The 12,364-nt window shown below is 34.7% G+C and overlaps 2 protein-coding genes across 4 annotated transcripts; one reads left to right on the forward strand and one right to left on the reverse strand.

Moving 5' to 3' along the window:
• Positions 1 to 939: 939 nt before the first annotated feature.
• Positions 940 to 5,114, reverse strand: LOC100184853 (pituitary tumor-transforming gene 1 protein-interacting protein). Of its 3 annotated transcripts, none has more exons than XM_002128626.3 (7): positions 4,839 to 5,114; positions 4,288 to 4,449; positions 3,663 to 3,780; positions 3,357 to 3,422; positions 2,991 to 3,037; positions 2,794 to 2,849; positions 940 to 1,632 (listed from the first exon to the last, which is right to left on the reverse strand). In XM_002128626.3, exons 1-6 carry the CDS (start codon positions 4,939 to 4,941, stop codon positions 2,797 to 2,799), a joined length of 549 nt encoding a protein of 182 aa, XP_002128662.2. In that variant the 5' UTR covers positions 4,942 to 5,114; the 3' UTR covers positions 940 to 1,632; positions 2,794 to 2,796. The 3 variants fall into 3 exon arrangements, with proteins under 3 accessions (XP_002128662.2, XP_002128761.1, XP_004226430.1); XM_002128725.5 differs by lacking the exon at positions 2,794 to 2,849 and adding an exon at positions 2,527 to 2,583 and having other exon boundaries at positions 4,839 to 5,109; XM_004226382.4 differs by lacking the exon at positions 2,794 to 2,849 and having other exon boundaries at positions 942 to 1,632.
• Positions 5,115 to 6,123: 1,009 nt separating this feature from the next.
• LOC104265994 lies at positions 6,124 to 12,358 on the forward strand. The gene is made up of 3 exons (XM_009861258.3): positions 6,124 to 6,898; positions 8,696 to 8,839; positions 12,267 to 12,358. The coding sequence occupies exons 1-3, from the start codon at positions 6,665 to 6,667 to the stop codon at positions 12,345 to 12,347; spliced, it is 459 nt and encodes a 152-aa protein (XP_009859560.2). The 5' UTR covers positions 6,124 to 6,664; the 3' UTR covers positions 12,348 to 12,358.
• The last annotated feature ends 6 nt before the right edge of the window (positions 12,359 to 12,364 follow it).

The raw sequence follows: 12,364 nt of genomic DNA on the forward strand, positions 1-12,364 counted from the left end.
GCAAGACACTTTTCGACATTGCTTCGACCCAGTGTGGATACGAGTGGGGTGTCGAAATTAAGAAATGGCTTGTCAAAATCAGCCATACAAGAAAATAACAATCATCAAAGTTACCTAAAAACACCAAGTTAAATACGTACTTTAAGTTAACTAACTAGTTAACGGGCACAAGGTTGTTAAACAGAACACCAGTGGTACAACGGTCGTCGTTGCCTCGCCTTCCGAGGATAAAACAAGTATTATCGTCGCTATCATATACCAGCACAGAACAATGTGTATTCTAAATGAAAGAACGCCACTTATTTACTCTGGATGGCGGTAAAGGACCGTAGTTACAATATTTTATAAAGGATAGAACCAAGTTTCCTATAATGAAGTATAAACCCTGTTATCCATTGCGGTCCATCTTTTTTCACTGTGTATACGTCACCTGCTGCATACCTTGTCACGGTGGATTACTTCAAGTTATCCTTTAAAAAATATTTGTGTATTCGGTTCCGACAAAACAAAACATAATCTTTATTCGCTTTTAATATAACGATGAAACAGCTGAATTTATAACACAGCCGACCGCTCGTGTCCCAATTTCAGCAGTGGATAGCATCTACTGCGGGATTTAGGTGGTGCATTTTTTTCTCTGAACAATTTAACTTCGACAACCCATAGTGACCACCGGAATGGCACAATTAACGTTTAGCTTGTCCAAGAGCAAATACGGCCACCACGATAGCGACATTAGGCAGCATATAACGTGGCCTCCATATATTCTGCCTACGCGTTACAGGTTTTCTGAGCATAAATAGACAAAATGCAAATGAAGTAATACTAAAGAAACCGTAACTCGCAGCCACGAGGTGTATAAAACAGAACACCCCTGTTATAACTACTGTCGTTGCATCGTCATAAAAAGGGTAAATAAGTTGCGTGACTTCATTTAAAAACAGTTTTCACATTCAGTTTTATTTACAAGCATGAAGCTGCGAAATCAAGAACAATAGTCACATAAAATAAGATGAAAAAGCAGATATTGGGCTCTAAATGGGGGAAGTACCCAACTAATGAACTGAAAACTTGCACAATTAGTGAAAAAAATTATAAACAGTTTAAAGATGCGAAAGTGTTGCAAAAGATTAAGTTCAGAAAAATCTGTTCAAGTCGGATCAGTTTTTATTAGGCAAGAACGGACGCTAATACTATAAGTTATTACATGGTAAGTTTCATTATTAATATTGTTTTTGTTTTTAAATATTTAACTTATAACTCTTCGGGTCATAGTTTTTATATTTAAAAATGCTTCACTAATTAAGGAAAAACTAAAGATTTTAATGAAGGCGTGCAAATTAATATTTTAAATCAACTGTAAGATAACAAGCAATGCGATATTCTACCTTACAATGTTTCCAAAGCATTTTATTTTAATTGTGAACCACAACCTACTAATGTCTAAAGTGTATTGGCATTTTATTTGAATAACTAAGGATAATTAAAAAGCAATAAGAGTAGATCTACCAAAGCAGTAAATGTTGTTACATATTAAAGTTTAAACTACTTGGTTTTTCGCACAGATGATGAATTGGAATGGAAATTGTTGGAATTAATTTTCAAGTCTTTGGTAATCGTTTCGTAGCAAGCCTGAAAAATAAAGTCCCTCATTTAAGGTACAAATATTTAGGTTTAAAATTTGGTTTAAAAAATAATTAAATAGCATAAATATATAGCTACAATAGCATATAGGCATAACTAATAAAATAGAAGAGACAAAAATAGAAAAAAACTAACAATAAAACGAAAGCCTGTAAAACACACAATAAATGTAAAACAATTTATAAAAGAGTAGAAGTTAGAAATAGTTAAACCAATCATACATTAGTTTATATTGTAACAATGTAGATACCCAAAACGGCCACATTAGTAAGAAAAGTCCACTTTCAATAGAATATGTTTATCATACCATGTGTTGTGCTGCTTAGCTACTGTAAGATTTACAATATAGGTATAGACAACATTTGACATTGAATATGTAAGAGCAAGCTATAGCAAAGGCAAACTAAAACCAGATTAATTAAAGATCAACAGACAATGTGAATTAAGACCATAATCGATTCTAAATGCATCAGCTTGAATTAATGTGTTCATGCTTCATGCTAAAGAACAGGGCAAAGAGCATTGTTCAAATACAACAGTGCAAAATAATAGCTACACCCTGATTAAGGTCTATAGCATGATTAATCAAGTTTAAATACAATAGCATTGTTTCATGCATTCGGGGTCCTGATACATTGGGTTCATTAAACTGCCAGCCACCCAAAATGACACATAAGGTGAACAAATACTCAGTGTGTATAAACTGAAGTTAATTCATCATAAAAACAAGGTTTGTGTGCAGTCAGTTAACATTTAACCTGACGCAAGCTACACAGTGTATGTGTGATGTATAGTTACGCAGTAATTCTGTGATTTACTTGGAAATGACAGCGCACTACATTGACTACAAGCATGCGAGCTACACCGATCTAACAATTAAACCTGTTTAAGCAGTTTCGTCATCAAAGCGTTGATATCTATTGTTATCCTTGATCAACCCTGTTAAGGAATTTTCACGTTGTATGAAACACAATACATTCCGATTGTATTGTCCCACTGATGGTCAAATATAAACCAATACAACTTTTAAAAGCCAACAAGGCAGAATGCAAATCAAGGGTTTGGATTATTGGGAATTAATTTATAATTGTTTGATACTTCGCAAAATTCTATATTTCATTTGGTGATTTACAACACACTTGAGTTTACTTTTTATTGTTCGTTTTCGAATCGTTGGTATTTCGAACTGCTGCTAGGACCCAAGCCTGTAACATCAGCGTGAGTGACTTATTGTTAAATGCTTTCCGGTAAATACCGCAGCTAAAAATGGCAGCATCTAATCCATCATGCTTTGTTGTCGCTTCTATGCTCTATATAGCAAGCAGTAAATTAAAAGCAAATCTCACCGTATTTTCGCCTGATGTCGTCATTCTTACGTTGTCTGTCTAATTTCCTGTTTGAAGATGTTTTGATTGTTAGCAAATATTAGTATGCCACTCTATATGGCACTCAGAGTGTTATTTTTAAAACCACAGTCTGGATAATTTCCTTTTCCTTTGTAATGTTAAATCAACACCATGGGAAGAGATGCAAGCGAATATAACCAAAACTAAACAGCTGCATTGTATCTCAGAATTTAATATAACATATAATATCCCACATTTATACGCATATGATATGGTTGATATCCAATTGCAATTTATCCTCAGTCATCGCAAAAGAAGCAATATATACTTAATTGTTAAATGACGTTGCCAACCACGCAACTTTACCTTTCATCTTGTCGCATGGCCCTTTCTTGTCTCTCTCTATCAAGTCTCTGGGCTTCACGTTCATATCTACAATAAAAAATAGCCGTAAAACTTTTAGCACTGTGTGCGCAGTAAAGGTTGGAAACTATATGAAGGTTTTAGAGGAACTGACAGATTTAATATCAATATCCAACTAAACAGCCAACAAAATACCAGTTTTAACATATTAATCAGACTTGATTAACTAAAAACTTCATAATATGAATTTGGAAACTTTTTTTTTAAACATGGGTAATAAAATATTGTGTTTTTAATTCTCAAACATACTTAGCACTGTCTTTCTTGAAGCAGCAACATTTACAACACTTGCACAAACACAAAGTTATCGCGATAAGAAGAAGTCCGCCAACGACGCTTACTGATATAATCAATGCTTCAAAATTCACTGGAAAGAAATGGTTGTATATTGTATAAGTCAGTATACAACAGGCTTATATAAAGTAGAGTCATAAAATATTAGTACTCAAATGTTCAAATCTTTATCATTTCCAAATCAAAATTGTTTTCCTGTGTAAATGGATGATATTGTATGTATTCGCACGTTTTTATGTGTATGGGTGAGGTCCTACAGCATGACACATCATGGGACCTTGTATTTGAACCAGAGTTGGCCCATTACCCAAACATCCAAGGTCAGTTGGAGGCTTCAGCAATGTGATTTAAATGTCTTTTTTAAAAGTATACATAGGATACAATAAGACAATTAGTGTTAAGTAGTGAACCTTGTTTCCATGGGCTACAATGTAGACACCTAAACCAGCCACAACGCTAGTATGTATATTGCTATGGATTGTAAAATTAAGACATTTAATTCTCATTTCATTGCAAGTATGAGCAGAAGGTTACAACCCATGAGACACTACATGCAATCCTATGCTTGCTACTGACTTACAGCCACATACACCCCATCGTGCATCAGCTAATCCACAATCTGCTGATGTTGGTAAGATATGATTGACAGGATAATCCATGCATTTGCGTGGTTTGTTGCACCACATGCATTTCACATTCAACTTTAAGCAACTTTCACAGGAGTCATTCACCAGAGAACAATCTGTAACAAAATCAGAATCAAAACCTGCTACTTTTAATCAAAGATTTTCGACAATCAGAAAAATATATATCAAAGTAAAGATAGCCCTATTTAAAGTTAATTCATGACCTACTGCTACTAATACATGCAAATGTGCCATGTCATTTAAGAGTTTAAGAGTCTATAAACAAAACTATAAGCATTTCCAACTTTTTATTTAAATTTCTCATCTTTGTATTCATATGAGATCTCCAATATTTTACTGTGAATAATATAAACGGTATAGCCATAATATGTATGAGCTTGAGCAACTTAATGTTAATACATAAATTGAAGCAAAAAAACTCCCTTATAATGTTTAAAGTCTTGCAATACAAAAGAAATTTACATTAAAATAACCATCCACTTACTGACTGGAGTTGGTGGGGTGTTGGCAGAAGAATAATTAACATTACATAAAATAATAAACAGGCCAACAGCAAATAAACAGAACAACCCAGCGTTTGCGTTCATTTTAACGTTCTCGATCAATTTTACTTTCAATAATTTTGTATAAAAAAACACGAAGCTACGCCTAGGTAAATATATTGGTCAATATATTTTTCAAAAAATAGTTTTAAAGTTAAATTACTAGAAAAACATCTTTAAATCTGGTTAATTTGTAAACAAACAAATCTTCCACTTCGCAACAACAAAAGCTTGCTATGACGTCACGATCACCTGATTTTACATAGAAACCTTAAAGTTATTTGTAATATATTTCACATTATAGGGGCTTTTAAAAATATTTGTTATCTAAAGACGTATAACTCAATTTTATATTTATCCCTTGGTATTTCCAGTAAATTGCATTTTTTAACAATTTCGTTGAATAAAATTGCAGGATAGATGCAATATTAGATAAGTTAGAGTACGTAAATAAGCAGGATTCTAATGTAACTTATTTTGTGAACTTCCTGGAAAAAGTCTTTCCATTTAAGATTAAACTATTTTCTGTCAAAATGTATGCTTAATGTCCTCTCATGTTGCGCTGGAAAAATTACCCAGTCAAAAATAACAAAAGATAATCTAAATACGGCTGAATTCTATCCCGTCTGTGAAATTTTAAACTATTTAACAAAATGAATCCGATTAACAAAATCGAATTCTCTCTTGTCCATTCCCTCCCGCACAAACTATATAAGCTCTGGCAGTAAGTCCAAATGTACATAGCAAATTGATTTAAACAGAACTTTAGTAAATTGATTTAAACAGAACTAAGAAACAGAACTTTAGATAAATTTTAGCAACCATTTCCTTTTTGTATATTTTAAGTCACGATATCTTATAGCACGAATTATTGGCGTTTCTTTAGAAACCCGAAAGTATAAAACCTCGAGTGCGTGTTGGTTGTCGATTAAATGTGACTAGTCGGCGCTGTACGTCTTCTGTATTAGCCAGAGTTGACTTGAATAAAAAAGTTTCAGCAACGAAAGTATCATGTGGATTAAGTTTGTTATGCGTGTTGGTATACGTGTTTATTCCATATTTAAAAGAAGAAAATTTATGCTGTTTAAAACTCCTATAGTTCTAATCTAATCGAAACTAGCTACAGGTGCTATGCTATTATCGGCGCGTATATTTTCACGATTCATCACAACTATTTTTGGGCTCCTCGAGTTTTACCTCGTAGATTAAAGAACGAAAAAAACTCGGAGGAGTAGGAATTTCGATTAGACTCGTCATCTGTTTTCCTAAGTTAATGATAGACCATAGGTGATGACGTATTTTAGGTTTAGTCATCTGCAGAGTGCGGTCGGATACGTATGTTAAGTGTCATCATTACTGTATTTGGGTGAGCTGTCTCTATAATAAAGTAAGGGAACCTTATACGAGGTTTTATAAATCGATCAAATCGGTAACATTAGCTTTTCATTGAAAGGTAACTTGTTCGAGCTGACTGAACTCGCACGTGCGTCAAAAATCACAATCCCCTCGTATCTACTCCACGCCTCGGGTGTCGCAAGCGTCTGTGATTATCCAGACAACGTTTCAGCTGGCGGCGCGTCTTCCTGCTGTATTGTAACACCAGTCTCGGTGAAACGAGAACCGGTCTACACTAATAGTCAGGTTGTCGGCCGTCGGCTTTTTGAAACACAGTCTAATTCGCGCGCGTTAATTGTACACCGATCAATCAATAGCATGGCACAACTGACCGATTGCTTGGTGATTTGAAAGCCACACAACAGCTACAGCAATGGCTACAGATAGAAAGGGAGAGTCTGCTGCACGGACGGATTTACAGACAAGCGAGAAGGACGAGGATTTGGCGCATAGGAAGTTAGCAAGACACCAACAAGACGTTATTGTACAAATTGAAAGAGTTGACGAGGACCAGAATGGTTCAGATTTAGCATCAAACAAACAAACTTCCTGTGCTTATGTCAACAACAGTTTTGTGCCTGATGTAGAGAGCAGTGAAAACACAAAGGTGAGACACTTTAACTATTTAGGGATTTATTATTAGATCTGTAAGGGAAGTATTAGCGCACTAATACTGATGGTTTATAATGTAATTTCGCGTTTCGAATTAATGGCCGTTTATTTAAGTAGGGATATTTATATGGCTTAAATTAACATGCGCAATTAAGCCATACTTTATCCATAATCTAAAGCGGACATCGGCGATTTAAAATTCTCATAAAATTGCTTGTCTGGTTGAAGTTTAAATTTTGACGTTATTGGGCTACACGGCAGCCTGGTATATAGGCTCTACAGTACACAATACACAGATCACGTTGTTATAAGTTCAACAAGGGTTCTCGTGACGGAGTTGTTGTTTTAATCCATCCGACTCCCAACTGGTATCAATAACCAACTCATAACAGTCAGTTTCCATCGAAATTAGACTCACGGTTAATAGATACGGATTATAATGCCACATGTTTGCTTGCACTGTATTGAAGATAACAACACGTTTTAGTCTCATCACGTAGACAAGGCACATGGGTATATCACGCATGTATAACAGGCATGGAAAGCATGCTGAATGCATGGTAAATGGATGCACAAATGAATGATATCTTTTGCGTTAAACCTTACACAATACACCCTGTTTCGCGAATTCACATATAGCCTGAAGCATATATGTCAAAGTTATAACACTAGATCAATAATACTTTTCTCATGACATATAATACACCAGTACGTTGTTTTGTAAGGACGAATGTTATTTTTCCCCGCTTAAAATATAATTGTAATTACTATATTCTTATCTATACGCACAAAATTTCTGTCAGGTATTATTATGAATGGCAAAGAGAAAATTGCTGATAAACTATACCACGTTTCTTCTGGCGTCGAGTAATCTCTCGGATATATTTCTTCAACTTTTGTCACAAATTTCTTAGAAGCGTTTCGGGTTACTTATTTGAATTTATAAAAACTCTCTAAAAACTAGAACATTTGCATACTGAGTGTCCAGATTCACAAAACTTTCAGTGGGATGATAAAAACAAAATGTTAAAGGATATGAGAATACGCTAAATAGATTCCCGCATCAGTTTTATGCTATATCATGCCACGAAGCATGATTTTAACAAACGATTTCGCACGGTAATCATGTCCGATTTTTGTAATGAGTCGTCGTATTTACGTTTTCCCTATATGCAAATTGTCATAAACATATTGTAGATTCGGATAAGATGGCTCATGTTTTCATTATTTTTTCACAAACCGTTGGTCCGCGAGCGTTGTTAATTGATAACAACACGATTAAGAAATATGGGTATTGTGCTTATATGGGTATAGTGCTAACGGTGTCTCACTCTCATCTTATGGTAAAGTACTATAAATGTGGAGTTTGTGTTCGTACCGAGATGACCAATATCACAAAATAGAGTTTAAATACAGTGCATGATAAACACTTCACAACCCTTATGCTTATTCACATTTGACACACCAATTAGTCATTCCTACAACACCGTAATAAGATGCCATAAAACAGTTATTCATTCGAACACAGCTATTAAATGCCCTTTGTCCTTTAACAAGACGGTTCATATTTATGACATTTCATCTCTTGCGCATACATTCCATAAACGTAGCTATTCCTGTATTGCTAAAAGTATTGCTTTTTACTTCGCTGAGCTATTGACTTGACTTTAATGACGTATAAAATTGAGGTTTACACACGATTAAAATCACCAGCTAAAATAGAATAAAAATGTGTCCCATTTCCCCCCACACTACTATATTATAGATTTGTGACAGCCTGTTTTCTTTTCAGTACCCATCAAAGTTCTATAGTTATTCATTTTCTCCTCCTTCGGAAAGAAAGAAATATCCTCCGCGATCCCGTCATACTTCAGGTAACTCCAAGATTATTACCACCATGGTTCTGGGAAGATCTCCGGAACGCAGCTCGCCATGGGTGAGTGTTCTATCATATTACAGCATACTTCACTGTTTCTTTTGTGTAATATGGGGTAGTATTCTCGACTACCCACTAAAGTTAGTCGGTCGCGGTTACTATTGGTTACCGCGGTTTTTTAGTCGACCGACTAACTTTCTGTGCATTACTTATTACGGAAGTTAGTATAGGCCGAAATCGGCCATCTAAATTTTGGTCGGTCAATTTAGTCGGCGACTAGTTTACTCCGTAGCCGAGAATTCCATCCCTGGTTCTACTATACATTTTGTCAGCTTAAATATATAATGGGACAAGGGAAGACGGGACACCTTTAGTGTATAAGATCCAAATTTCCTAATCGTACTTTAAAACTTTGAGTAACGGTTTGTATGGGTGTCGTGAAGATACGGTTTTGTATATCTTTAAATGTTATTTGTTTCATACCAAATGGGACGGAAAAATAGAATATTAAGCAGTCCCTTCTCCGCCTACTATGTAACCTTTTATTTAGGGGCTCATTTAATTTAATTTTGGCATGTAAAAATATATTATAGTAAGGTGGGAGATGGGACACCTTTCGCAGATAATATCCAAATATCCTGATCCGGTTTTGAACATTTACCAACGGTCTATGTAAGTGGCGAGGAAACAGTTTTATAATTCTTTGAATGTTCTTTGTTTACTATCAAATGAGACGTGAAAACAGAATAAAAAGGTGTCCCATCTTTCCCACTATTTATAACCAAGAAGGCAACGAATGTTTTCCGCGTATATAGAAGTGGTCACGGGGGATAGCAGGCAGGTCACACGAGTCTATAGATGACGGTTATGCTATGTCTAAGATTTATTTATAAGAACTATGTTACTGTTTTGGTGGAACAAACTTGTTTTGTTCTTAAGCGACCTTTTACGTTTATGTATATAGATATTGTTTTCTGCTACACGTTAGGCTATAAAATGGTGTAAGTGGGTAACCGATTAAATTTTCGTTACATGAGTCGCATATAAACATATGCGGACTCTGGTTTAACCATTTGATCGGAGATTTACTTCCATAAATCTTCTGATTAATCAGTGTGGTACAAGTTGAAACAAGTTCGCAGCTTGTTTTTGCAAGCCGAGTTACTTGTTGGGAGGTCTTTCCACGGTGTCATTAGAAAAATATTATTATCTGTGTATTGCCTAATATGCCAAGATCGTCTTAAACCAGCTATAAAATCAAACATATTGTTTTCTGATTGTAAAACACCGTCTAAACAACTTTTTTTATTGAGCTTTTCTATACAAAAGTTATATATTTGTTTTTGCTCTAAAAATACACGTTGCAAAATTGCTTAAAAACTGCATTGCCTTTATTTCATGCTTTTTAAGGTTAAAATCAATTTCGTTTTTGTTTATTTTGAACCGACACATCGGTTTTTCGATGTAAATATTTGTCAGGAAGATCAAACCGCGAGATGTCACTAGAGTACAGTCAGGTAGACAGAACGCTTACGGCGTGTGTCTCGCGTGCAATTGTTTGTTGCTAAAATGGACCGCAACGAAATTTAAGAATTAATTCGACGATGGAAGTCTGGCTGAGAACGTGCTTCTTAGGCTTTTCTTATAACAGCGTACTGCGTGATCGCCTGTATTCTGTTTTGTTCGTTCTCCGATTGCCATTGGGTTTAGCTTTAATAAGTTAGCAGCGAGACAGAACACGCGTGCAGGGAATTGTCTGTTTGTGCAAAAAGTAGGGTATTTCAAGAATGCTCACGTGACGGGCATTTACGTCATACTGTAAGTCATGCAAAAAATTATTTAAGTTGTTTTCCAAAAAATTCAAGGTTTACTGAGCACGTAACTTAGAGTTTTTCGTTCATTTTTAACTGCATGGTTAAGTGGCAAGTTGCGCGAAAATATCGTAAGAAACGTCGTGTTTTTAGATAAAGCTATCGGAGCAAAATATGTCATGTTTGTTTTAGTTTTATGACGAATGTGTAGTGTGAGTATATTAGCTTTTCACATGTTAGCGTTTAATAATGTTAAATATTTGCCAAGCACTCAGACCGGCGTGTGCAAATACGCAAATTCAACAGCGGTCACATACGTTGATTGATTAATCTCCGTCTGAAAAAATACATTAAATCAACATTAATTGTGACAATAAATAGCTGCGAGTAAAAAGTTTTCTATTTATTTCTGCTTTCATGCTTTGGAGTTACTATATGGTATAAACAGACATACTTGTCGAGTTGAAAAATCGTGCTAATTGACATTAATATTTAATTTCACTCGCGTTAACAGCAGACTTGTATAGCTGTTAGGTCATTTTCACACTTTGGAAGGTGCTTATAGGAACTTGTGAAATGTTATCTAGTGATGAAAATGACTTCGGGGCTTTTTCTCATGTGAGTTTTAAATGTTTGCGTAAGACTTTGTTTTGTGGTGGCTTAAACAAAGTAAAGAGCTTCTAAACAAACTCTATGCTTTGTATTTGCGTTATAACATGTTTGCTTACTTGTTTAATGTTTATACAATTTATGTTGTGTGGATTGGTCAGTATCCTTTATCGTCCGAAACAATGGCCTTTATTATTTAAAATAAATAACATTTTCAAGCATATATTTGGTAATCATTATGCCGGTCAGGAGCAGCATAGTAGCTCTTTAATGGGGAAGTGCTAAGACTGTTGTATTTGCACTTCACTTAAACTTTCGCCACTGTTGACCTTTTCCGTGGTAATGATTTATTAGTCTAATACACATTCCATGGACATTGACCTTGCCAATCTAATTTGATTAATTCAATAACAAGTTTAATTTTAAATTCATACTTCATGAATGCAAACAACACTTCATATTAAATAAGGACTCTTAAATAAATTAATACTTAATATTAAATGCTCATTTTTACTGATTAATTTAATTCTAATATTTTATTTTTTTGCTAATATTTTAAGTATAAATATAATATATATATTATAAAATTTAACCTTGTTTTGTTTCAATTTTTTTACAAAAACGTCCAAAATTTTTTTTTTGTAAGTTCCTGCAAACATGATTTCAAGTGGTCATCTAATTATGTGCGTGGTATGATGTCTTTGCCGGGCCAAGTTTTCATTTGCTGTTGAAATTGACCCCATGCCGCGGCCATTGTGTTTGTTTCTCATCTTTATTTAACTCTACGTTTGTTTGTTTAAATCGCATTAAAATTCTTGCTCCTATCAAGCAGTTTGTCTACTATGTGTCCATTTACTCAGCAAATACACACCTCTATTGAATTAAAAGTTGTTTTGCACATGCTTTCTGACGTCACATGCCAGAAGTCATATTTTAAATAAAATTGTTTTATTCGCGGCTGATTTGTTTTGCCAAAACTTTTGATTATCAGTATTAAATTTCGTGGCTCTTCCTGTAATCTGAACACTTGTGTTAACAAGCAATCCTGATTTAACTTTGTTTTGCAGCGCTTGGACCATGAGTCGCAACCAATCCTCGACCACAGGAAAGCCTCCCAAGCACAAATGGACGACTTGGATTGTGTGTGATTGTTTTCATCACTTTA

This window comes from Ciona intestinalis, chromosome 9 (genome assembly GCF_000224145.3).
Source record: "Ciona intestinalis chromosome 9, KH, whole genome shotgun sequence".
NCBI classification, from domain to species: domain Eukaryota; kingdom Metazoa; phylum Chordata; class Ascidiacea; order Phlebobranchia; family Cionidae; genus Ciona; species Ciona intestinalis.

Bases quoted from the DNA above. Each gene is read 5' to 3' on its own strand.
- LOC100184853 (XM_002128626.3), bottom strand. From the start codon at position 4,941: ATGAACGCAAACGCTGGGTTGTTCTGTTTATTTGCTGTTGGCCTGTTT. The intron at 3,423-3,662 runs GTATGTTTGAGA...TTTTTATTGTAG, and splicing joins TTCAAGAAAGACAGTGCTAA to ATATGAACGTGAAGCCCAGA. The intron at 2,850-2,990 runs GTGAGATTTGCT...CTGATGTTACAG, and splicing joins CGACATCAGGCGAAAATACG to GCTTGGGTCCTAGCAGCAGT.
- LOC104265994 (XM_009861258.3), top strand. From the start codon at position 6,665: ATGGCTACAGATAGAAAGGGAGAGTCTGCTGCACGGACGGATTTACAG. The intron at 6,899-8,695 runs GTGAGACACTTT...TTTTCTTTTCAG, and splicing joins AGAGCAGTGAAAACACAAAG to TACCCATCAAAGTTCTATAG. The intron at 8,840-12,266 runs GTGAGTGTTCTA...TTTGTTTTGCAG, and splicing joins CGGAACGCAGCTCGCCATGG to CGCTTGGACCATGAGTCGCA.